The sequence below is a fragment of the Pelodiscus sinensis genome, chromosome 7 (genome assembly GCF_052426305.1).
Source record: "Pelodiscus sinensis isolate ZL-2025 chromosome 7, ASM5242630v1, whole genome shotgun sequence".
NCBI lineage: Eukaryota > Metazoa > Chordata > Testudines > Trionychidae > Pelodiscus > Pelodiscus sinensis.
The window spans coordinates 1,507,528-1,532,251 of NC_143058.1; the positions used below are offsets into that span (position 1 = coordinate 1,507,528).

At 70.3% G+C, this 24,724-nt stretch overlaps 1 protein-coding gene across 3 annotated transcripts; it reads right to left on the bottom strand.

Moving 5' to 3' along the window:
* Window positions 1-595: 595 nt before the first annotated feature.
* Window positions 596-24,543, bottom strand: LOC142825644 (dnaJ homolog subfamily B member 2-like). 3 transcript variants are annotated; one of them, XM_075917688.2, is made up of 9 exons: window positions 24,388-24,543; window positions 20,235-20,335; window positions 17,195-17,304; window positions 14,622-14,675; window positions 13,992-14,108; window positions 10,625-10,735; window positions 8,781-8,886; window positions 2,164-2,227; window positions 596-1,103 (listed from the first exon to the last, which is right to left on the bottom strand). In XM_075917688.2, the coding sequence occupies exons 2-9, from the start codon at window positions 20,297-20,299 to the stop codon at window positions 615-617; spliced, it is 1,116 nt and encodes a 371-aa protein (XP_075773803.2). In that variant the 5' UTR covers window positions 20,300-20,335; window positions 24,388-24,543; the 3' UTR covers window positions 596-614. The 3 variants fall into 3 exon arrangements, with proteins under 3 accessions (XP_075773803.2, XP_075773808.2, XP_089635718.1); XM_075917693.2 differs by having other exon boundaries at window positions 2,157-2,227; XM_089779592.1 differs by lacking the exon at window positions 24,388-24,543 and adding an exon at window positions 24,256-24,386.
* Between the last annotated feature and the right edge of the window lie 181 nt (window positions 24,544-24,724).

Here is a 24,724-nt window from a genome sequence, read left to right on the forward strand (position 1 = left end):
GGGGGCAGGGTCGGGGACCCCGACTCGCCGTCACAAGCCGTCAACGGCCCTGCCCCACGAGTGCTAGAAAAGCAGCTGCTCTGGGGGGGAGCCGGGGGGGGAGCCTGCCCCTGGACAGGGGAGTGGCCAGGCTGGGGCGGGGTCCGGCTGTGCTGTAGTGGGGGTGCTGTTACACTCACTGTGGGAGAGGGAGAGAGAACGAACCTCAATCCCCCCCACTCTGCATGTGGGGGGGGGGCAGGCAGGACTCTGGGGAGTGTCAGAGTCTCCCCTCCTGGGGACCGGGGACAAGAGATCCCCCTTGGGCCTGGGAGCCGGGCAGTGCAGGAGGCGGAGCTGCCGGGGGCTCGGGGACCAGCTGCTGGGGGAGGCATGAAGGGAGCTGACTGAGTCCAGTTCGGGGGGTCCCTGGGCCTGTGACCCCCCCCCAAGAGGACTGGGCTCTGCCCTGGCTCCGGTGGCGACGTGGAGCCTGCGCCGTGTCTCGGAGAAGCCATAAGCCCTTCTTACTCTGCTGGCCGGCGGGGTGCAGGGCGGGGGCTCCCCGACGCGGAGCCGGCCCGGCCCCCCTCCAGGACGCACAAAGCCGCGGGCGTGGAGCTGAGGCGCCTTTACTAGGGGCCTGGCAGCTCACAGCAGGGCGCACACGACCGACTCCATCTCGTCGGGGCTCGTCTCCAGCTCCGCCAGCGCCGACCTGAGGTCGCCCAGCGTGAACTCGCTCTCGTCCGGCGCCGGCCCGCCCCCCCCCTTCTGCACCTCCCCCTCCTTCGCGCTGTCGCCCCCCCCCGGGCTCTCCGCTCCCACGGCCCTGCCCTGGGGCGCCAGGACCGCGCCCCCCTCCTCGCTGCCCCCCTTGCGCGCCCGCCGCGTGCTGCCCCGCCTCTTCTTGGTGCCGCGGGACTCCGGGCGGTGCTGGCCCACGGCCTCCAGCTCCGACAGGCTGTAGGCCATGGCCCGGTGCAGGTCCTTGTCCTCCTCGGGGGGCAGGCAGGAGGAGGCCGCGCTCTGGGGGCGCTGTGGGCTGGGGGGGCCGGAGCCCAGGGTGTCGGGCTGCTCCTGGCGGTGCAGCCCCGGCTGTGGCCCCCCGCTTTTGGCAGCATCTGTAAGAAACAGCCCCCAAGCAGAGTGACGGGGGGCCTGGGCCAGCCCCCAGCCAGGGCCCGGTTGCGTCTCCCCCGGATCGTAGCCACGGTCCCGGTGGGAGGGAGCCACAGCCCTGGAGGGGAAGGATTTCTCTGCTCCCGCGCACAGCGCCCCCGCCTGGCACCCCTGCCCCGCGGCCCTGCCCCACGGCTCCACCCTGTGCCCCCAGCCCTGTACCCCCAGACCAGCACCCCTCACCCCAGCCCTGTACCCCCAGACCAGCACCCCTCACCCCACCCTGCACCCCTGGACCAGCACCCCTCGCCCCAGCCCCTCACCTCCAGATCAGCACCCCTCACCCCTGCCCTTCACCCCCAGACCAGCACCCCTCACCCAACCCTGCACCCCCAGACCAGCACCCCTCACCCCAGCCCTGTACCCCCAGACCAGCACCCCTCACCCCAGCCCCTCGCCCCCAGACCAGCACCCCTCACCCCTGCCCTGCACCCCGGACTAGCACCCCTCACCCCCAGACCAGCACCTCTCACTCCCGCCCTGTACCCCCGGACCAGCACCCCTCACCCCCACCCTGCACCCCCGGACCAGCACCCCTCACCCCCGCCCTGCACCCCTGGACCAGCACCCCACGCTCATGGCCCCAGGCCCGCACCCCTGCCCACCTCCAACAGGGCGAGCTCTCTGGGCCCCTGTCCTGACTTGGCCACCAAGGGGCCAGTTAGCCCCAGGGCCTGACGGGAGCCCCCTACGTGGCCGAGGGGGGGCTGCTGGTCCCTTCGAGGGGATGTGGCCTCAGGGCCTGGCCCAGGACCGCTCCCCGCAGCCGCATCCAGCCCCTCTGCCCACCCAGCCTCCTGGCTCTGGCTCCCGTTGTCTGCGCCATGCAGCCTGTGCTCCCGGCTCCGGGCGCCTGGGCCGGGCCCTCTGCGCCGAGCTCCCGCTCCCTTTCCCCCGGCTCCCTGGCAATGGGCCGGGCAGGGCGCCCAGCGCAGCCTCACCCGATTCCAGCCCTGGGCACCCCCGTCCACAGCCCCAGAAGCTCTGCTCCTCACCAGTCACCTCTGTGGCTTTCAGCTCCCCGTCCTCCTCGATCTCCACCCGCTCCTGCCCGTTCTCAATGATCCTGGCGAACAGCGAGTCTCTGTGTGACTACGGGCTAGCCCGGGTACACCCCCGGCTAGCCCTGCTACACCCGCAACTAGCTCCGCAACTAGCCTTGTTACACCCGCGACTACCCTGCTACACCCCCGGCTAGCCCCGCTACACCGGCAACTAGCTCCGTGACTAGCCCTGTTACACCCGCGACTACCCCGCTACACCCCCGGCTAGCCCCGCTACACCGGCAACTAGCTCCGCAACTAGCCCTGTTACACCCGCGACTACCCCGCTACACCCCCGGCTAGCCCCGCTACACCGGCAACTAGCTCCGCAACTAGCCCTGTTACACCCGCGACTACCCCGTTACACTCCCGGCTAGCCCCGCTACACCCGCAACTAGCTCCGCAACTAGCCCTGTTACACCCGCGACTACCCCGTTACACTCCCGGCTAGCCCCGCTACACCCGCAACTAGCTCCACGACTAGCCCTGCTACACCCGCAACTAGCTCCGCAACTAGCCCTGTTACACCCGCGACTACCCTGCTACACCCCCGGCTAGCCCCGCTACACCTGCAACTAGCTCCGCAACTAGCCCTGTTACACCCGCGACTACCCCGTTACACTCCCGGCTAGCCCCGCTACACCGGCAACTAGCTCCGCGACTAGCCCTGTTACCCCCGCAACTACCCCGCTACACCCCCGGCTAGCCCCGCTACACCCGCAACTAGCTCCACAACTAGCCCTGTTACACCCGCGACTACCCTGCTACACCCCCGGCTAGCCCCGCTACACCCGCAACTAGCTCCGCGACTAGCCCTGTTACACCCGCGACTACCCCGTTACACTCCCGGCTAGCCCTGCTACACCGGCAACTAGCTCCGTGACTAGCCCTGTTACCCCCGCAACTACCCCGCTACACCCCCGGCTAGCCCCGCTACACCCGTAACTAGCTCCGCAACTAGCCCTGTTACCCCCGCGACTACCCTGCTACACCCCTGGCTAGCCCCGCTACACCCGCAACTAGCTCCGCAACTAGCCCTGTTACACCCGCAACTACCCTGCTACACCCCCGGCTAGCCCCGCTACACCCGCAACTAGCTCCGCAACTAGCCCTGTTACACCCGCGACTACCCTGCTACACCCCTGGCTAGCCCCGCTACACCCGTAACTAGCTCCACGACTAGCCCTGTTACACCCGCGACTACCCTGCTACACCCCTGGCTAGCTCCGCTACACCTGCAACTAGTTCCGTGACTAGCCCTGTTACACCTGCGACTACAATTCCGCTGTGTAGGAAAGATAGAAAATATGGCAAAAGACCAGCTTGGCTTAACAAGGAGATCTTGCATGATCTCAAAATAAAAAAGGAGTCCTATAAAAAATGGAAACTAGGACAACTAACAAAGGATGAATATAGGCAAGCTACACGGGAATGCAGGGGCAAGATTAGAAAGGCAAAGGCACAAAATGAGATCAAACTAGCTACAGGCATAAAGGGAAACAAGAAGACCTTTTATAAATACATTAAAAGCAAGAGGAAGACCCAGGACAGGGTAGGCCCACTGCTTAGTGAGAAGGGAGAAGCAGTAACAGGGAACTTGGAAATGGCGGAGATGCTCAATGACTTCTTTGTTTCGGTCTTCACCGAGAAGTCTGGAGGTGTGCCTAACGTAGTGAATACAAGCAGAGAGAGGGTAAGTTTAGAAGATAGGATACACAAAGAACAAGTTAAAAGTCACTTAGGAAAGTTAGATGTCAGCAAGTCACCAGGTCCTGATGAAATGCATCCCAGGATACTCAAGGAGCTGATAGAGGAGGTATCTGAGCCTTTAGCTATGATCTTTGAAAAATCATGGCAGACGGGAGATTCCAGAAGACTGGAAAAGGGCAAATATTGTGCCCATCTATAAAAAGGGGAATAAGAACAACCCAGGAAACTACAGACCGGTCAGTTTAACGTCTGTCCCAGGGAAGATAATGGAGCAGGTAATTAAGGAAATCATATGCAAACACTTGGAAGGTAATAAAGTGATAGGGAATAGCCAGCATGGGTTTGTGAAGAACAAGTCATGCCAAACTAATCTGATAGCTTTCTTTGATAAGATAACGAGCCTTGTGGATAAGGGAGAAGCGGTGGATGTCATATACCTAGACTTTAGTAAGGCATTTGATACGGTCTCGCATGATATTCTTATTGATAAACTAGGCAAATATAACTTAGATAGGGTCACGATAAGGTGGGTGCATAATTGGCTGGATAACCGTAGTCAGAGAGTTGTTGTTAACGGTGCTAAATCCTGCTGGAAAGGGATAACAAGTGGAGTTCCTCAAGGGTCTGTTTTGGGACTCGTACTGTTCAATATCTTCATCAATGATGTAGATATTGGGATAGAGAGTACTCTTATTAAGTTTGCGGATGATACCAAACTGGGTGGGGTTGCGACTTCTTTGGAGGATAGGGACATAATTCAGAATGACCTTAGCAAGTTAGAGAAATGGTCAGAGGTAAACAGGATGAGGTTTAATAAAGAGAAATGCAAAGTGCTCCACTTAGGAAGGAACAATCAGTTCCATACATACAAGATGGGAAGCGACTGTCTAGGAAGGAGCATGGCGGAAAGGGATCTAGGGGTCATAGTGGACCACAAGTTGAATATGAGTCAACAGTGTGATGCTGTTGCAAAAAAAGCAAATATGATTCTAGGTTGTATCAACAGGTGTGTTGTAAGCAAAACTCGTGAAGTCATTCTGTCGCTCTACTCTGCGCTAGTTAGGCCTCAGCTGGAGTACTGTGTCCTGTTCTGGGCGCCACATTTCCAGAAAGATGTGGAGAAATTGGAAAGGGTACAGAGAAGAGCGACAAGAATGATTAAAGGTTTAGAGAACATGACCTATGAAGCCAGGCTTCATGAACTGGGCTTGTTTAGTTTGGAAAAAAGAAGATTAAGGGGGGACATGATAGCGGTTTTCAAATATCTAAAAGGGTGTCACAAGGAGGAAGGAGAAAATTTGTTCCTCTTGGTTTCTGAGGACAGGACAAGGAGTAATGGGCTTAAAGTGCAGCAGGGGAGGTTTAGATTGGACATTAGGAAAAAATTCCTAACTGTCAGGGTGGTCAAATATTGGAATAAATTGCCAAGGGAGGTGGTGGAATCTCCCTCTCTGGAGATATTTAAGAACAGGTTAGATAGACATCTGTCAGGGATGGTGTAGACGGAGCTTGGTCCTGCCTTGAGGGCGGGGGGCTGGACTCGATGCCCTCTCGAGGTCCCTTCCAGTCCTATTATTCTATGATTCTATGATTCTACCCTGCTACACCCCCGGCTAGCCCCGCTACACCGGCAACTAGCTCCGCGACTAGCCCTGTTACCCCCGCAACTACCCCGCTACACCCCTGGCTAGCTCCGCTACACCTGCAACTAGTTCCGTGACTAGCCCTGTTACACCCGCAACTACCCTGCTACACCCCCGGCTAGCCCCGCTACACCCGCAACTAGCTCCGCACTAGCCCTGTTACACCTGTGACTACCCCGCTACACCCCCGGCTAGCTCTGCGACTAACCCTGGTACACCCACGACTACCCCGCTACACCCCTGGTTAGCCCCGCTACACCCACAACTAGCTCTGGATATGTCTACACTACCCTCCTATTTCGAACTAGGAGGGTAATGTAGGCATACCGCAATTGCAAATGAAGCCCGGGATTTGAATTTCCCGGGCTTCATTAGCATAAGCGGGGCGACGCCATTTTTAAAACCCCGCTGGTTCGAACCCCGTGCAGCGCGGCTACACGCGGCACGAACTAGGTAGTTCGAACTAGGAGGAGTAACGGTAGTTCGGAATAGGAAGCCTAGTTCTAACTACCTAGTTCGTGCCGCGTGTAGCCGCGCTGCACGGGGTTCGAACCAGCCGGGATTTAAAAATGGCGGCTCCCCGCTTATGCTAATGAAGCCCGGGAAATTCAAATCCCGGGCTTCATTTGCAATTGCGGTATGCCTACATTACCCCGCTACTTTGAAATAGGAGGGTAGTGTAGACATACCCTCTGTGACTAGCCCCGCTACACTCCTGGCTAGCCCAACTACACCCCAGGCTAGCCCCGCTACACCCCTGGCCAGCTCCGTGACTAGCCCCGTTATAACCACAACTAGCCCCGCTACACCCCCGGCTAGCCCCTCTACACCTGCACCTACCCCGCTACACCCCCAGCTAGCTCCGTGACTAGCCCTGTTACACCCGCAATTAGCCCCACTACACCCCCGGCTAGCCTTGTTAGTCCCGTTACACCCATGGCTAGCCCGGTTACATGCACACCTCGCGCCTGCACCGGGGGCAGGGCTGGGCCTGGTCTCTCCAGCCCAGTGACACCCAGATGGCTTTACCCCAGGCCAGACAGCTCTGCGCTGATGGCCCGTTAAGGACACTCCGCCCCAATGAGCCCCTGGAGAAACTCGCCCTGCCCACCCAGCCTTTCCTGACAGCGCCGGGAGAGGATCGGGCACCGCGCCGGGAAGCCGCACGGCCCGCGAGGGCTGCTGCAGGCTCTGTGACCCGGACTCCATCTTAGAATCACAGAGCTAGAGCTGGCAGGCACCTCGCGGGGTCAAGTCCCGTTCCCGGCCCTCCCGGCAGGGCCCAGCCCCGTCCAGCCCATCCCCGGCAGGGGTGTGTCCAACGGCTCTTCCATATCCCCAGGGATGGAGACTCCACAGCCCCCAGGCAACTTATCCCAGTGTCACCCCCTGCCAGGCGGGACGTTTTCCCCAATGTCCAACCTCAACCTCCCCGGCTGCAGCTCAAGCCCCTTGCTGCCTGTCCTGGCCTCAGGGGCCAAGGGGAACAATTCCCCCTCCTCTTCCTCGGGACGCCCTTTGAGACCTGACAACTGCTCTCCTGGCCCGCTGCGTCTGCTCCTTTCCAAAGGGAACCAGCCCAGTTCCTTCCGCCCCCTGCTCGCTCCTGTTCTCCAGACCCTTCCTCATCCTTGCTGCTCTTCTCCGGCCCCTCTCCCGTTTCTCCACCTCTTGCCTGCACGGCGGGGCCCGAGCTGGATGCAAGGCTCCCTGGGGCTGCGGGCTCCCGCCACTGGCTTCCCATGCCCCGGGGCTGAGCGCCAGCCCTCTCCACCCGCGCGGGGGCCAGGTCCAGGAGAGGGCCCCCACGCAGCCTCGTGCAGCCCTGGGAGCATCCTGACACGGCCCAAGGCCCTTCCAACCCTTTGGGCGTTGCTCCCGCCCTGCCCCCCCGGCTCTCCGGGCGGCCCCTCCGCTTCGCTCGCTGCAGGCAGAGCCGGGCAGGGTCCCAGGCCCCCTCTGGGGTCGGAACAGCCCCGGCTTGTGTCTGGGACGCCCAGAGGGCCCCGTGTCTGCCCCGGCCGACCCGTGCGGGGCTGTTCTCACTGGCCCGGTGCCTCTAGTGACAGAGCCGAGCCCACCTTGGCCGCCCCTGCAGCCTGCGTGAGGCCAGAGAGGAGAGCCCCCGCTCCCGCGCCCCGTTCACCGCCCTGCCACCCCCATGGGGGCCCGGCCATCTGGGAGCGCCCTGCAGGGAGGCCAAGGGAAAGGAAGCCAGCCAGCCCCTCGGGCCCAGCACGGCCTCCCCCCCCCCCACGTGCCTCGGGAGTCTCTCACCGCACCCCGCGAGCTGCTGCAGCCTCCTCCCGCCAGGCCTCCGGGGAGGGACGAGGGGCTGGGACGGATCCACCGTCAGGCCTGGGGTGACCCCGAGGGGCTTGCTGGGCCCCCCACGCCCTGTAGGCGCTGGGCTCGGGGCAGGGAGCCAATTCTGAAAGCAGGACGCCTGCCTGCCTGGCCAGGGGGGGCAGCTCTGGCACCAGGGGAGATGGGGGAGGGGCCCTGGAGTGAGGGGAGGGGGGAGGGATGGACCCCGGGGGCCCTGGCGGGAGGGGAGAGGGGAGGGACAGACCCTGGGGGGCCCTGATGCGAGGGGAGGGGGGAGGGATGGACCCCGGGGGCCCTGGCGGGAGGGGAGGGAGGGAGGGACAGACCCTGGGGGGCCCTGATGCGAGGGGAGGGGGGAGGGACGGACCCCGGGGGCCCTGGCGGGAGGGGAGGGAGGAGGGACAGACCCTGGGGGGCCCTGATGCGAGGGGAGGGGGGAGGGACGGACCCCGGGGGCCCTGGCGGGAGGGGAGGGAGGAGGGACAGACCCTGGGGGGCCCTGATGCGAGGGGAGGGGGGAGGGACGGACCCCGGGGGGCCCTGGCGGGAGGGGACGGGGGAGGGACAGACCCTGGGGGGCCCTGATGCGAGGGGAGGGGGGAGGGACGGACCCCGGGGGCCCTGGCGGGAGGGAACGGGGGAGGGACAGACCCTGGGGGGCCCTGATGCGAGGGGAGGGGGGAGGGACGGACCCCGGGGGCCCTGGCGGGAGGGGAGGGAGGAGGGACGGACCCCGGGGGCCCTGGCGCGAAGGGAGGGGGGAGGGACGGACCCCGGGGGGCCCTGGCGCGAGGGGAGGGGGGAGGGAGGGACCCTGGGGGCCCCAGCGCGAGGGGCCACAGGCTGCCCCACGACATGCTCCCCGGCAGACAGGCCGGCCCGGCGGGTCCCCTACCTCTTGGTGGTGAGGCGCTTGCCGTTGACGAAGGTGGTGGAGGTGGACACCGAGCGGAAGCCCTGGCCCAGCTCGGCCCCGGGGCTGAAGGACGAGGAGAAGAAATCTGGAAAACAGGTGAGAACCGCACTGCGGGAGCCGGGCCAGGGGCGCCCGGCGGGGGGGCCGGCGGGAAGGGCTCAGCCGGGATGCACCACACGGCGGGTGCGAAACGCAGACAAAAAACGTCGAGCCAGGAGTCACCGGGACAGACTGTCCGCGAGTCACCGGCCCTGAGGGGGGTGGGTAGGACGGAGCCAGGGGGCCGGCAGTGGGGGGAGAAGGGCCAGGCCGCAGTGGCACAGAAGGGAGCCAGTTGTGCTGGGCCAAGGAGCCGGAGCCAAAGGGAGGAGGAGGGGTGGGCTGGGCCGAGGTGCCAGAGCCGAGGGGTGGAGATGCGGGTGCACTGAGGTGTCGGAGCCGAGGGGAGGAGGTGCGGGCTGGGCCGAGGTGTCGGAGCCGAGGGGAGGAGGTGCGGGCTGGGCCGAGGTGTCGGAGCCGAGGGGAGGAGGTGCGGGTTGCGCCGAGGTGTCGGAGCCGAGGGGAGGAGCCGAGGGGAGGAGGTGCAGGTTGCGCCGAGGTGTTGGAGCCGAGGGGAGGAGCCGAGGGGAGGAGGTGCGGGCTGGGCCGAGGTGTCGGAGCCGAGGGGAGGAGGTGCGGGCTGGGCCGAGGTGTCGGAGCCGAGGGGAGGAGGTGCGGGCTGGGCCGAGGTGTTGGAGCCGAGGGGAGGAGGTGCGGGCTGGGCCGAGGTGTCGGAGCCAAGGGGAGGAGGTGCGGGCTGGGCCGAGGTGTTGGAGCCGAGGTGTCGGAGCCGAGGGGAGGAGGTGCGGGCTGGGCCGAGGTGTCGGAGCCGAGGGGAGGAGCCGAGGGGAGGAGGTGCAGGCTGGGCCGAGGTGTCGGAGCCGAGGTGTCGGAGCCGAGGGGAGGAGGTGCGGGCTGGGCCGAGGTGTCAGAGCCGAGGGGAGGAGCCGAGGGGAGGAGGTGCGGGCTGGGCCGAGGTGTCGGAGCCGAGGGGAGGAGGTGCGGGCTGGGACACAGGAGAGTGGAGCTGGACGTGCCAGGCTCAGACAGGACCAGGACTGGAGGGTGGCCGGGGCGGGCGACAGAGGAAGTGGGGCTGGTTACAAGCTGGGGGCAGGGGAAGGCTGTTGCTCGGTGGTAAGAGGGAGCCCTATGCTGGTCCGCCAGTGCCTGGCATAAGAACTGCAGAGCGGCCAGACGGGCTCAGCCCAAAGACCCGTCCAGCCCAGGGTCCCGTCTGCCACAGTGGGCAAGGCCCGGTGCCCCAGAGGGAGGGAGCAGAGCAGGGAATCCTCGTGTGAACCCCCCCCCCCGTCACAGAGTCTAGGCACCATCCCTGCCCACCCTGGCTAACAGCCCGTGGTGAGTAGATTTCAGCCAGTTGCTCCGTGCACCCCATTCACCGGCGCTGCGCACGTGCGATGCAGGGCCGCTGCGGTTTGGCAAGCCCTGCTAGTAGCCAGCGATGGACCTAACCTCCATGGATCTATCTAGCTATTTTTGGAAACCCTGTGAAAGTCCTAGACTTCACCACATCCTCCGGCGAGGAGTTCCACAGGTCGACCGTGCGCTGAGTGAAGAAAAACTTCCTTTGGTTTGTTTTCAACCTGCTGCCTGTTCATTTCACTGGGTGCCCCTAGGTCTGACGTTGCGGGAACAAGTCCGGCACTTTTCCTTAGTCACGTCCTCCACAGCCGGCATGATTTTACAGCCCTCGGTCTCCTCTTTCCCAAGCGGAAACGTCCCCGTCTCTTTAACCTCTTCATGCCCGGCGCCCCGCTTACCCGGCTGCTGCGGGAAGGCGTAGGAGCAGAAGGAGTAGGCCACGGAGGGGCCTCCCCACCCATGGCCCAGGGGGCCTCCAGCATGCAGCTCTGAGAACAGGCCCACGTCATCTGGAAGGCAGGACGGGAGGGGAAGAGGAGCCGGTGGCTAACGGGAAGGGCCAGGCGAGCGGTCACTGCTCCAGGGGCCACAGACGCCTCATGCCCCCCGCCCCCGCCCCCACCCATGCAGCTCCCGCCCCCGCCCCCGGGCATGCAGCCCCCGCCCCCGCCCATGCAGCTCCCGCCCCCACCCCCGGGCATGCAGCCCCCGCCCCCGCCCCTGCAGCTCCCGCCCCCGCCCCCGGGCATGCAGCCCCCGCCCCCGCCCATGCAGCTCCCGCCCCCGCCCATGCAGCTCCCGCCCCCACCCCCGGGCATGCAGCCCCCGCCCCCGCCCATGCAGCTCCCGCCCCCGCCCATGCAGCTCCCGCCCCCGCCCCCGGGCATGCAGCCCCCGCCCCCGCCCATGCAGCTCCCGCCCCCGCCCCTGCAGCTCCCGCCCCCGCCCCCGGGCATGCAGCCCCCGCCCCCGCCCATGCAGCTCCCGCCCCCACCCCCGGGCATGCAGCCCCCGCCCCCGCCCCTGCAGCTCCCGCCCCCGCCCCCGGGCATGCAGCCCCCGCCCCCGCCCATGCAGCTCCCGCCCCCACCCCCGGGCATGCAGCCCCCGCCCCCACCCATGCAGCTCCCGCCCCCGCCCCCGGGCATGCAGCCCCCGCCCCCGCCCATGCAGCTCCCGCCCCCACCCCCGGGCATGCAGCCCCCGCCCCCGCCCATGCAGCTCCCGCCCCTGCCCCCACCCCCGGGCATGCAGCCCCCGCCCCCGTCCATGCAGCTCCCGCCCCCGCCCCCGGGCATGCAGCCCCCGCCCCCGCCCATGCAGCTCCCGCCCCCGCCCCCGGGCATGCAGCCCCCGCCCCCGCCCATGCAGCTCCCGCCCCCACCCCCGGGCATGCAGCCCCCGCCCCCGCCCATGCAGCTCCCGCCCCTGCCCCCACCCCCGGGCATGCAGCCCCCGCCCCCGTCCATGCAGCTCCCGCCCCCACCCCCGGGCATGCAGCCCCCGCCCCCGCCCATGCAGCTCCCGCCCCCACCCCCGGGCATGCAGCCCCCGCCCCCGCCCATGCAGCTCCCGCCCCTGCCCCCACCCCCGGGCATGCAGCCCCCGCCCCCGTCCATGCAGCTCCCGCCCCCACCCCCGGGCATGCAGCCCCCGCCCCCGCCCATGCAGCTCCCGCCCCCACCCCCGGGCATGCAGCCCCCGCCCCCGCCCATGCAGCTCCCGCCCCTGCCCCCACCCCCGGGCATGCAGCCCCCGCCCCCGCCCATGCAGCTCCCGCCCCCGCCCCCGGGCATGCAGCCCCCGCCCCCGCCCATGCAGCTCCCGCCCCTGCCCCCACCCCCGGGCATGCAGCCCCCGCCCCCACCCATGCAGCTCCCGCCCCTGCCCCCACCCATGCAGCTCCCGCCCCTGCCCCCACCCATGCAGCTCCCGCCCCCGCCCATGCAGCCACCGCCCCCACCCCCACCCATGCAGCCCCCGCCCCCACCCATTCAGATCCCGCCCCCGGGCATGCGGCCCCCGCCCCCACCCCCGCCCATGCAGCTCCCACCCCCGCCCCCACCCATGCAGCCACCGCCCCCCCCACCCCCACCCATGCAGCCCCCGCCCCCGCCCATGCAGCCACCGCCCCCACCCCCACAGCCCCCGCCCCCACCCATTCAGATCCCGCCCCTGCCCCCGGGCATGCGGCCCCCACCCCCGCCCATGCAGCCCCTGCCCCCGGCCCCACCCATGCAGCTCCCGCCCCCACCCCCACCCATGCAGCCCCTGCCCCGGGCCCCACCCATGCAGCTCCTGCCCCCGCCCCCACCCCCACCCATGCAGCTCCCACCCCCGCCCCCAGGCATGCAGCCCCTGCCCCCATCCCCACCCCCAACCATGCGGCCCCCGCCCCCGCCTCCGCCCCCACCCATGCAGCTCCCGCCCCCGGTCATGCAGCCCCCACCCCCCCACCCCCACCCATGCAGCTCCCGCCCCCGCCCCCACCCATGCAGCTCCCGCCCCCGCCCATGCAGCCCCTGCCCCCGCCCCCACCCCCAACCATGAGGCCCCCCGCCCCCGCCTCCGCCCCCACCCATGCAGCTCCTGCCCCCGGTCATGCAGCCCCCGCCCCCACCCCCACCCATGTAGCTCCCGCCCCCGCCCCCACCCATGCAGCTCCCACCCCCACCCTCGGGCATGCAGCCCCCGCCCCCACCCCCACCCATGCAGCTCCCGCCCCCACCCCCGGGCATGTAGCCCCTGCCCCCGCCCCCACCCTCGGGCATGCAGCCCCTGCCCCCGCCCCCACCCATGCAGCTCCTGCCCCCGCCCCCACCCTCGGGCATGCAGCCCCTGCCCCCATCCTCACCCATGCAGCCCCCGCTCTGGCCAGCCAAGCCCACCACATCCCCCAGCTGGTGCTAATTCCCACCCTTCGACTCCGAGCCAGCAGCCTCTCCCCTCCCCGCGGGCCGCTCGCCCTGCAGCCGGCTCTGCCTAGCCCGGGCTGTCTGCCGGCCTGCAGCGTGCCTACCCCCCGCCCCCGGCGCCGCACCCTGCTCTACGGGCCGGAGCTGCACCCCCCCGAGCCCAGGGCTGTGCCAGGGCCCGGTGTCCCAGCGTGGCTCCCGGGCAGGCGCGGGGACGACGCGGGGATGGGCAGGGACACCAGGGGCACATGACACCACGTGTGCCTGCATCTGGGACGTGTCTGGGGGCAGGTTGAGGAGCCCAGGCCACAGGGAAAGGGGCAGGGACTAGAGGTGGCCCCGGATCCGTGGCTTTGGCTGTCCAAAATCTCTCCATTCCCGTGGCTTCCCGGCAGGGTGGTGTGGAGCAGGGCCAGGCACAGAGCCGGGACGGGGCGCTGGAATGCTCCGGCCAGGGACAGAGCCTGGCTCCGAGGGGGACCCACAGGGGGGCTGTGGAGGGGGACGCGAGGGGGGCCACCAGCCGCCACGAGCAGCCGGCCGGGCACCAGGGAGGAGCTGGCCTGCCCTGAGCAGCGGAGCAGGGCCTGGCCTGGGCCGTGGAACATAAAGGGGGGGCGATGAGCCCGTGTCCCTGTGGCGGAGCTGCAGGTGCTGGAGGGGGCTGCTTAATTTGTTTCCCTCATCTGCCCCGACCCGGAGCCCAGGGCCGGGCACCCGAGCCAGGAGCCCCCAGGCCGGGCAGATTAACTCCCGGCCCCAGTCAGCCCTGGCTCCCATGGGGGCTGAGGCTCCTTCCCCCCACCTGGCCCCCTGGCCCCGGGAAGGCCCCGGCGGGGCGAGCGCTCACCAAAGAAGTCGGCGAAGGGGTCGCGGCCCCCAAAGAACTCCCGGAAGACCTCGTCCGCGCCACGGAAGGTGAAGGTGAAGCCCGGAGCTCCGGCCCCACCCCGGGGATCCCCGGTGCCTGGGGGGAAGCAGACGCCGGCCATCAGGAGCCTGCCTCCGCAGGGAGGGACCCGAGCAGGGTGCTGGGGGCAGCAGGGCTGGGAGGGTCCCCAGAGCTCCGGGACCAGAGGGAGAGGCCTTCGCCCACAGACCCTGCGGACCCAGCGGCCATCGGTCCCTGCTGCCTCTCCCAGCCTCCGGGCCAGCCCAGCCCTTAGCGCGGGTGGGGAGAAGCTCTGGGGGCGCTGTCCGAGCACGTGTCTCTGGGGCTGGGCCGGCTCCGGGACGTTCCGGGATCCATTTGTGCCGGGGAGCGAGAGCTCGGAGATTTCTCACTAGCCCAGCGGCTGCAGCCAGGGACTGCCTGGGGCTTTGGGAGGGTTCTCCGGAGGAAGGGCTGGGGCAGGGCCCCACGGGCGCTCCAGGCCCAGCCAGAAGGTGCCCGTAGGCCAGCAGTGCGCCCAGGTCTGCTGCCGCTCCGGGCTGGAGAACTAGGCCCCTGGGAAAGTGGGGCCAGCCCTGCAGGACTCACCTGCCCCCACGAGCCCGTCCTTGCCGTAGCGGTCGTAGATCTCCCGCTTGCTCCCTGCCGGGAGAAGGAGCCACAGGTCAGCCAGCCCGTCTCCCGCTGAGCCCAGACGCTGCCTGGCCCTGCCGCCCTGGACGAGGACCTGCCCCAGGCCGGCGCCTGCCCCAGGACTCCCTGCTAGGGTTGCCAGGTGTCCCGTATTCATCCAGACAGTCCAGTATTTTCACCTCCTGTCCGGTAAAAAATTCAGAAAATACCAGACACCTTAGACAAAATGCCAGGCACCTGGCAACCCTACAAACACTTAGCGCCCGGCCCCAACACCCCCAGACCCCAGACCCCAGACCCCATCCGTACTTGGTTCTGCAAGGCTGCTGGCAAAAAGACCAAGGGGAAGCAATGACTCCCCTGGGTCTTAGTGCTCAACCGCTGCCCTGTTCCTATTCCCTGCACTCACTCTGAAAGGGGACATGCTGTTTTAATGCTGGGTCCTTTTTTTTTTTTTTTTTTTGTCAACAACTTTGGTCTCCCCCCTTTTTTTTCCTTCAACAGAAATTTTTCCGCAGTGGTTTTTTTTTTGGGGGGGAGGGGGCGGGTGTTCGGTATTTTTGTTTCAAACATCTGGCGACCCTACTCCCTGCCCATCTAGTAAGCGAGGAGGAGCAGGGACCTCTTGGCCTGCTCCTCTGAGTGGTGAGAGCCCAGGATGCACGGCTGGGGCCGGGGACAGCAGGGGTCCAAGGAAGCCACGGAGCAGCCCCAGAGCTGCCAGGGCATCCGGAGAGCCTCAGGCCTAGCACCAGGTGCCAGGCCGGCGAAGCTCCGCACAGGGATACCCTGGCTGGGCTGGGGATGCTCAGAGAAGAGGGCCCGGCCGATACAGGAGAACACACAGACTGGAAGAGAACAAGGAACGACATCGCCAAACGGTGCCACGTCCCTGGGCCCTGGACTGAGGAGACTCGCCCGGGCCTGCCTCAGCAAGGGGATCGGGAGCTGGGCGGGGGGCCAAGAGGCTGGAAAACAGGAGCTGGGTTGGGAGCCGGGCAGGAGGGGCCGAGAGCCAGGCTGGGGGGCTGGGAGCCAGGTGAGAGGGCAGGGAGCTGTGTTGGGGGGCCAGGAGCTGGGTGGGGGGACTGGAGCCAGGCTGGGGGGGTCGGGAGCCGGGCAGGGGGGCAGTGCGCTAGGTATGTGCTTCCCCTGCTACAGGGGCACAGCTGCTCCGCGGCAGCGCCAGGGTCTCCGTCGTGGCAGCCAGGCGAATGAGGAACTTCCCTCCAGCTAGCGCTGGCTGGCGGCAGGGGCAGCGGAGGGTGAGCTAACCGAACGGCCTGCGTGGCTCCGCCCCACGCCATGCCCTGGTCCCCTCCCGCGTCCCACCGCGCTGTGCTGCCGGGCCCGGGGCCCCTGGTACCAGAATCGGGCCCCTTCCCCCTGGGGCCCCCGCCTCGACCAGGCCAGAACTGAGCCCCCGGGGAGCCCGGGGAGTGTGGACACAGCCCGAGGCGGCTCCTAGAGGCAGGCAGAGGGTGCCCCACGGCAGGCTGGGACCCGAGTGCCAGGCAGAGGGCAGGCAGGAGGCTGCAGGGGTCCCTCCCAGCCTGGCTCAGGGTGCCTGGTACAGCCGGGGGGGCAGCTGCTCCCAGGCTGCCGGAGCAGCGGGCGGCCATATCGCCCGGCTGGCTCTGCTGAGCGCCTGGGCTGGCAGCCGGCCCCGTGCCCCCGTGGGGCGGCATTCCCGGCAGCCCAGGCCGCGCCGACGGGCCACCCCTGCCGGACTTCAAGCTGCCACGCCTGCGTGAGGGGCCCGCGCCCACGGCCACCCAGCCCAGCCCCTGCCAGAGCCACGGCAGCGCTACGCCCACGCCCCCCTCCCGCCTCTCGGGGCCCTGGGGCGGGGCTCCTGCCGACGGGAGCGGGGCCTTCCCAGCCTGTGCACACGGCAGGGCCGCTGTGGGGGGCCTGGCTCCGGCTGGGGCTCGGCCATCGCCCCAGCAGCGAGGGCCGGCAGAGAGGGGCGAGGTGCGGCTCTGTCCAGCTGGAAGGCCATGGACTCAGCCCGCGAGCGGAGCCTCGCGCCTTCTGTACACTGCGCGGATCCGGAACTCTCCCGCTTCACGGCTCCGTCCCTGGGGCAAGGGCCCAGGCGCCACCTGAGCCCGCTGCCTCCCTCCCCGCTGCCCAGGGGTGCCAGAAGCCCGCTGCCCCAGGGGCTCGGGGGGCGCAGCTGAGCGGGGGGCTCGGAGGCGTTTGCAGGGCCCAGGACAGCTGGACGGTGGCGGGGACGGGCCTGGGCGAGAGGGCTGCGCCCACAGACCCGCAGCCAGAAAGGGGGCTGGACGGCAGCAGGCGGCCTATGGGCCAGCTGGGAACACGGCTGCCCCCGCGCACCAGAGAGAGGCAGGGGCAGGGAGCAACCCCGCCAGCGGAGACACGGCCAGGGGTGAGGCGCTGCAGCAAGAGCGTGGGAGAGCTTGGCCTGGCCCCGGGCCCCCCACCCGCTACAGGGCAGGCGCAGTCCCTGCCGGGCCCCGCCCTGAGCCGGGGGGGGGACAGCACGGCCGGGGGGCCCTTACTGTCCGACAGCACTTCGTAGGCCTCCGCGATCTCCTTGAACCGCTGCTCCGCGCGCTCCTTGTTCTCCGGGTTCTTGTCCGGGTGCCACTTCAGCGCCGCCTTCCGGTACCTGCAGCGGCCCCGGGACCCGTCAGTCGCCTGCCCCGCGCTGCCCTTCACCCACCCCGGGACCCGTCAGTCGCCCGCCTGGAGCTGCCCTTCACCCGCCCGGGACCCGTCAGTCGCCCGCCCGGAGCTGCCCTTCACCCGCCCGGGACCCGTCAGTTGCCCACCCCACACTGCCCTTCACCCGCCCGGGACCCGTCAGTCGCCCGCCCCGCGCTGCCCTTCACCCGCCCGGGACCCGTCAGTCGCCCACCCGCGCTGCCCTTCACCCCCCCGGGACCCGTCAGTCGCCCACCCCGCGCTGCCCTTCACCCTCCGGGACCCGTCAGTCGCCCGCCCGGAGCTGCCCTTCACCCCCCCGGGACCCGTCAGTCACCCGCCCGCGCTGCCCTTCACCCTCCGGGACCCGTCAGTCGCCCACCCCGCGCTGCCCTTCACCCGCCCGGGACCCGTCAGTCGCCCACCCGCGCTGCCCTTCACCCCCCCGGGACCCGTCAGTCGCCCACCCCGCGCTGCCCTTCACCCTCCGGGACCCGTCAGTCGCCCGCCCGGAGCTGCCCTTCACCCCCCCGGGACCCGTCAGTCACCCGCCCGCGCTGCCCTTCACCCTCCGGGACCCGTCAGTCGCCCACCCCGCGCTGCCCTTCACCCTCCGGGACCCGTCAGTCGCCCACCCCGCGCTGCCCTTCACCCTCCGGGACCCGTCAGTCGCCCGCCCGGAGCTGCCCTTCACCCCCCCGGGACCCGTCAGTCACCCGCCCGCGCTGCCCTTCACCCTCCGGGACCCGTCAGTCGCCCGCCCCGCGCTGCCCTTCACCCGCCCGGGACCCGTCAGTTGCCCACCCCACACTGCCCTTCACCCGCCCGGGACCCGTCAGTCGCCCGCCCCGCGCTGCCCTTCACCCGCCCGGGACCCGTCAGTCGCCCACCCGCGCTGCCCTTCACCCGCCCGGGACCCGTCAGTCGCCCACCCCGCGCTGCCCTTCACCCTCCGGGACCCGTCAGTCGCCCGCCCGGAGCTGCCCTTCACCCGCCCGGGACCCGTCAGTCGCCCGCCCCGTGCCGCCCTTCACCCTCCGGGACCCGTCAGTCGCCCACCCCGCGCTGCCCTTCACCCGCCCGGGACCCGTCAGTCGCCCACCCCGCGCTGCCCTTCACCCTCCGGGACCCGTCAGTCGCCCGCCCGGAGCTGCCCTTCACCCCCCCGGGACCCGTCAGTCACCCGCCCGCGCTGCCCTTCACCCTCCGGGACCCGTCAGTCGCCCACCCCGCGCTGCCCTTCACCCGCCCGGGACCCGTCAGTCGCCCACCCGCGCTGCCCTTCACCCCCCCGGGACCCGTCAGTCGCCCACCCCGCGCTGCCCTTCACCCTCCGGGACCCGTCAGTCGCCCGCCCGGAGCTGCCCTTCACCCCCCCGGGACCCGTCAGTCACCCGCCCGCGCTGCCCTTCACCCTCCGGGACCCGTCAGTCGCCCACCCCGCGCTGCCCTTCACCCTCCGGGACCCGTCAGTCGCCCACCCCGCGCTGCCCTTCACCCGCCCGGGACCCGTCAGTCGCCCACCCGCGCTGCCCTTCACCCGCCCGGGACCCGTCAGTCGCCCACCCCGCGCTGCCCTTCACCCTCCGGGACCCGTCAGTCGCCCGCCCGGAGCTGCCCTTCACCCGCCCGGGACCCGTCAGTCGCCCGCCCCGCGCTGCCCTTCACCCTCCGGGACCCGTCAGTCGCCCACCCCGCGCTGCCCTTCACCCGCCCGGGACCCGTCAGTCGCCCACCCCGCGCTGCCCTTCACCCTCCGGGACCCGTCAGTCGCCCGCCCGGAGCTGCCCTTCACCCCCCCGGGACCCGTCAGTCACCCGCCCGCGCTGCCCTTCACCCTCCGGGACCCGTCAGTCGCCCACCCCGCGCTGCCCTTCACCCGCCCGGGACCCGTCAGTCGCCCACCCGCGCTGCCCTTCACCCCCCCGGGACCCGTCAGTCGCCCACCCCGCGCTGCCCTTCACCCTCCGGGACCCGTCAGTCGCCCGCCCGGAGCTGCCCTTCACCCCCCCGGGACCCGTCAGTCACCCGCCCGCGCTGCCCTTCACCCTCCGGGACCCGTCAGTCGCCCACCCCGCGCTGCCCTTCACCCTCCGGGACCCGTCAGTCGCCCACCCCGCACTGCCCTTCACCCTCCGGGACCCGTCAGTCGCCCGCCCGGAGCTGCCCTTCACCCCCCCGGGACCCGTCAGTCACCCGCCCGCGCTGCCCTTCACCCTCCGGGACCCGTCAGTCGCCCGCCCCGCACTGCCCTTCACCCCCCCGGGACCCATCAGTCGCCCACCCCGCGCGGTGCTGCATTTCACCCACCCTGGGGCCCGTCAATCACTCGCCCCCCAGGACCCGTCATTCACCCGCGCCTCGGGATCCGTCAGTCGCCCGCCCCGTGCCGCCCCATCGCCGCAGGGCCTGCCCCAGAAGGAGGGCCCTCTCCCCTCAGACTCATGTTGGGCCACCCTCCGCCCCCCGTGCTGCTGGCCGCGGCCTCGAGGGGATCGGCAGGCCCAGCCTGGCCTGCAGCGAAGGGGGAAGGGGTTGGACCCTGGCACGGCGACTTCATCTGCAGTGTGGTCCAGTCCCATCCCCCTCCCTGTCTCTGTCACAGCTCGGTGGGGACGGGGGCCCCAGCGGGCCCCTAAGCACAGCACAGGGCACTGCCAGGAGGCAGCTCCAGGCCCCCTCCCCACACCTCCCAGCCCACCCCACAGACTGGCCCCTCTCCAGCGCCCTGCCTCCTGGCCCCGCAGCCCCCCAACGGAGCACGGCCCCCTTCCCGGCGGGAGTCAGCGCTACCCTCCGCCCGGGGCTGGGCCACGGAGCCAGCGCGATGCCCGGCAGCCCCACCCTGGGGGCGGCGCCGTGGGGCTGTGGCCGCTGGGAGCGAGCGGGACTTACGCCTTTTTGATGTCGTCGGAGGAGGCGCTGCGAGGGATGCCCAGGGCTTCGTAGTACTCCACCATGGCGGCGCGGGGCCGGTGCCGAGGCCAGCAGGGAACCTGGCGGGGAGGCAGCGAGCAGGCGTCAGGAGAGCGGCCCGTACCTCCCCCGAGCCACAACCACGGCCACTACCTCCATCCTAACTCCGCCCGCATCAGCCGTCTGTCCCGAGCCCTCGTGCACCTGTCCAGCTCACACCACCGTTGGCCTGTGCCCCGCCCTGTGGCGAAGCCCGCACCCGGCTCTCGGCCCCGGCTGCCCGGCACTGTTCTCACCGGTACGTGCCGCCCCGCGGCGAAGCCCGCACCCGGCTCTCAGCCCCGGCTGCCCGGCACCGTTCTCACCGGTACGCCCCGCCCCGCGGCGAAGCCCGCACCCGGCTCTCGGCCCCGGCTGCCCGGCACCGTTCTCACCGGTACGCGCCGCCCCGCGGCGAAGCCCGCACCCGGCTCTCGGCCCCGGCTGCCCGGCACCGTTCTCACCGGTACGCACCGCTCCGCGGCGAAGCCCGCACCCGGCTCTCGGCCCCGGCTGCCCGGCACCGTTCTCACCGGTACGCCCCGCCCCGCGGCGAAGCCCGCACCCGGCTCTCGGCCCCGGCTGCCCGGCACCGTTCTCACCGGTACGCCCCGCCCCGCGGCGAAGCCCGCACCCGGCTCTCGGCCCCGGCTGCCCGGCACCGTTCTCACCGGTACGCGCCGCCCCGCGGCGAAGCCCGCACCCGGCTCTCGGCCCCGGCTGCCCGGCACCGTTCTCACCGGTACGCGCCGCCCCGCGGCGAAGCCCGCACCCGGCTCTCGGCCCCGGCTGCCCGGCACCGTTCTCACCGGTACGCCCCGCTCCGCGGCGAAGCCCGCACCCGGCTCTCGGCCCCGGCTGCCCGGCACCGTTCTCACCGGTACGCGCCGCCCCGCGGCGAAGCCCGCACCCGGCTCTCGGCCCCGGCTGCCCGGCACCGTTCTCACCGGTACGCGCCGCCCCACGGCGAAGCCCGCACCCGGCTCTCGGCCCCGGCTGCCCGGCACCGTTCTCACCGGTACGCCCCGCTCCGCGGCGAAGCCCGCACCCGGCTCTCGGCCCCGGCTGCCCGGCACCGTTCTCACCGGTACGCGCCGCCCCGCGGCGAAGCCCGCACCCGGCTCTCGGCCCCGGCTGCCCGGCACCGTTCTCACCGGTACGCGCCGCCCCGCGGCGAAGCCCGCACCCGGCTCTCGGCCCCGGCTGCCCGGCACCGTTCTCACCGGTACGCGCCACCCCGCGGCGAAGCCCGCACCCGGCTCTCGGCCCCGGCTGCCCGGCACCGTTCTCACCGGTACGCCCCGCCCCGCGGCGAAGCCCGCACCCGGCTCTCGGCCCCGGCTGCCCGGCACCGTTCTCACCGGTACGCACCGCCCCGCGGCGAAGCCCGCACCCGGCTCTCGGCCCCGGCTGCCCGGCACCGTTCTCACCGGTACGCGCCGCCCCGCGGCGAAGCCCGCACCCGGCTCTCGGCCCCGGCTGCCCGGCACCGTTCTCACCGGTACGCGCCGCCCCGCGGCGAAGCCCGCACCCGGCTCTCGGCCCCGGCTGCCCGGCACCGTTCTCACCGGTACGCGCCGCCCCGCGGCGAAGCCCGCACCCGGCTCTCGGCCCCGGCTGCCCGGCACCGTTCTCACCGGTACGCGCCGCCCCGCGGCGAAGCCCGCACCCGGCTCTCGGCCCCGGCTGCCCGGCACCGTTCTCACCGGTACGCCCCGCCCCGCGGCTAAGCCCGCACCCGGCTCTCGGCCCCGGCTGCCTGGCACCGTTCTCACCGGTACGCGCCGCCCCGCCAGCGAACTCGGCCAAAGCGCCCACCCGCCCACGCTGCGCCGGGGCCTCCGAACCCCAGCGCGCCGCAGGGAGAGGGCCAGGGAGTGCCTGACCAGCTCTTCGCCAAGGCTGAGCTGCTGCTGGCTTAGCAGCCTGGGTGGGTCCTGTCAAGCAAGGCCTGCCAGGGCCGCCAAGGGGCGTTTGGGAAGGCGGCTGCAGGGGGGCTGGTCTCCGCAGGAGAAGCAGCGGGGGGCTGTGGGGAAAGCCCAAAGGAGAAACCCCTGGGGGCAGTGCTGGGTAATGGAGCCAGGTAGGGTGCGAGCAGGGCTGGGGGGCTGAGCTCCAGGGGCCTGGGCGCACTCTCATTCCTCTGTGTCACCCCAAACGGGTAGGGCCCTGAGGATGCATCTGCCCTGCAGCTGGGCCACCCATGGCCAGCGCGAGCAAAGGGTCAGGGCAGCAGCCTGGGCATGCAGCCAGCCGGCAGCCTGTGCTGACCCTGGCGGCCCGGGCGGGACTGAGGCTGTGGCGCCGGCTCTCCCCACCAGGAGGCGCCGGACTGGATATGCAGGAAGCGGGTTCGGGGAGGGGGTAACGCAGGGGCATGGCCCCGCGGCGGCCTGGCACAGCTGGGGATGCCAGTCTGCAGAGAGATCCCCGTGGCTGCGCCCTGCCCTCACCGTGGGCAGCCTGGCGGGGCCCTGCCCCGGGTGCGAGAGAGGCCAGGGAAACCCGTGGCTGCAGACACGGCCTGAGTCCTCCCAGTGCCCCGGCGCCTCGGCACGCGCCGCTCTCGGGCTCGCGGGTCCACGCTCGCTGGCTGCCCGCGCCTCCCGCAGGCCTCCCTGCCCCCGCCCCCGCCCCCGCCCTCGGGTCACGCTGCCTCTGCCCCTGACTCCCAGGCATCGTCCGTCCCGCTCCTGCCCCCGCCCCCACCCCCGCCCTCGGGTCACGCTGCCTCTGCCCCTGACTCCCAGGCATCGTCCGTCCCGCTCCTGCGCCTGGCCCAGCCTCCAGCCTGCCCTTTGCTCTTGCCCCGCACGGTCCCCTCTCCGCCCCCCGGGCCCTTCTCGGTGCATTCCTCACCCCCAGGGATTGGGGGCTGCTGTCAGCCGGGCTCTGCCTCCCTGCCACTCCCTCCCAGCCCCCGGTGCGGGCCACAGTGCCAGCCCAGCCCCCCAGGCCTAGCTCCCGGGCCGAGGTGCCAGCCCAGCCCCCCAGGCCTAGCTCCCAGGCCGAGGTGCCAGCCCAGCCCCCCAGGCCTAGCTCCCAGGCCGAGGTGCCAGCCCAGCCCCCCAGGCCTAGCTCCCGGGCCGAGGTGCCAGCCCAGCCCCCCAGGCCTAGCTCCCGGGCCGAGGTGCCAGCCCAGCCCCCCAGGCCGAGCTCCGGGGCCGAGGTGCCAGCCCAGCCCCCCAGGCCGAGCTCCGGGGCCGAGGTGCCGAGGTGCGGCTGGCGAGTGGAGGGGCCCTGGGTTCTGGGCCCCCCTATTGTGATAACAGGCCCCAGAGTCACCCCCCGGAGAGCGCAGCTGCACGCTCCTCAGCTGTCACAGCTGGGGGTGGGAGGGCCAAAGGGAAAGGCCTCCTGGGAGCGCCCGGCGTGGAGCTGGGGGGCCCCGTTGGACAGGGTGAGGGGATGGGATGGTCCGGACGAGCTGGCCACTACAGGGAGCGCCTGGGACCCTGGGCTGCGTCATCCGGCCTGGAGGGAGCCAGAGGGAGGGACCTGGCTGGGGTGTGAAACTGTCCCAAGCTGCCCCCCCCCCTCCCCCCCGCTGCGCTTGCCAGGGAGCCTGCCGGGAGCCCGTGGGCAGACAGGCTGCAGTGAGTTTGCCAGGTCTCAGGCTGCTGACGCCCTGGCGCCGGGCCCGCGTGTTTCCGGCTGCGAGTGGCTGGGAAAGCCAGCCCTGGACACGGCACTTCCCACCCTGCCCGGGGCGTGCGCTCTCCTCCGGCAGCGGCCCGGTGCTCACAGCAGCGCCAGCCGGCAGGGCGCGAAGGGGGCTCCAAGGACCCAGAGCTGCTGGCAGCCCCACTCCCAGGCGCCGCTTTCCATCGCGGGGGCAGCTGCAGCTCGTGCGCCCCACGTGCCCCGTCCGGCCGCTGCCCGTGTCCGGCGCCACGCCCGCCTGGCGACGCCGGGCCAGCAGCGGAGCTGGGCGCCCAGGGCTGCGGACGGGGGCTCTCACCCCGTGGCCCACACGCCCCGTCCGGCCGCTGCCCGTGTCCGGCGCCACGCCCGCCTGGCGACGCCGGGCGCCCAGGGCTGCGGACGGGGGCCCACGCGCCCCAGCGACACGGCTCGAGCCCCCGCCCCGCACCTCACTGCAGCAGGGCGGGCGTCCCCCGCTGCACCATGGCCTCAGGGCGCCAGTGCTGCCTGGCCCACTTCACACCTGCCCTGCCTGCCCCGGCTTCGCCAAGGTGGGCGGGCAGGTGCCCTGCAGCAGCCTGTCACATTCCTCCACTGCCGACTGGCAGCTGCTGCAGCCAATGGACAGCTCCGACTGATTGTGAGGTCACGGTTCTGCTTTTATGAGGCTGTGAAGTCCAGCCCGCCTGGCAGTGGTACTGGGGGAACGACCCTAATTCCCCTCCCCCACCCAGCTCTGGGGGTGCATGCATCTGTGCCCCTCCCCCACCCAGCTCTGGGGGTGC

What these genes read in the sequence shown, in the direction of transcription:
- LOC142825644 (XM_075917688.2), bottom strand. Translation starts at nt 20,299, where the DNA reads ATGGTGGAGTACTACGAAGCCCTGGGCATCCCTCGCAGCGCCTCCTCC. An exon ending in CCCCTTCGCCGACTTCTTTG is followed by an intron (nt 10,736 to 13,991) that starts GTGAGCGCTCGC and finishes CCTGCCTTCCAG; the next exon opens with ATGACGTGGGCCTGTTCTCA. An exon ending in GGGAGCTGAAAGCCACAGAG is followed by an intron (nt 1,104 to 2,163) that starts GTGACTGGTGAG and finishes TGTTTCTTACAG; the next exon opens with ATGCTGCCAAAAGCGGGGGG.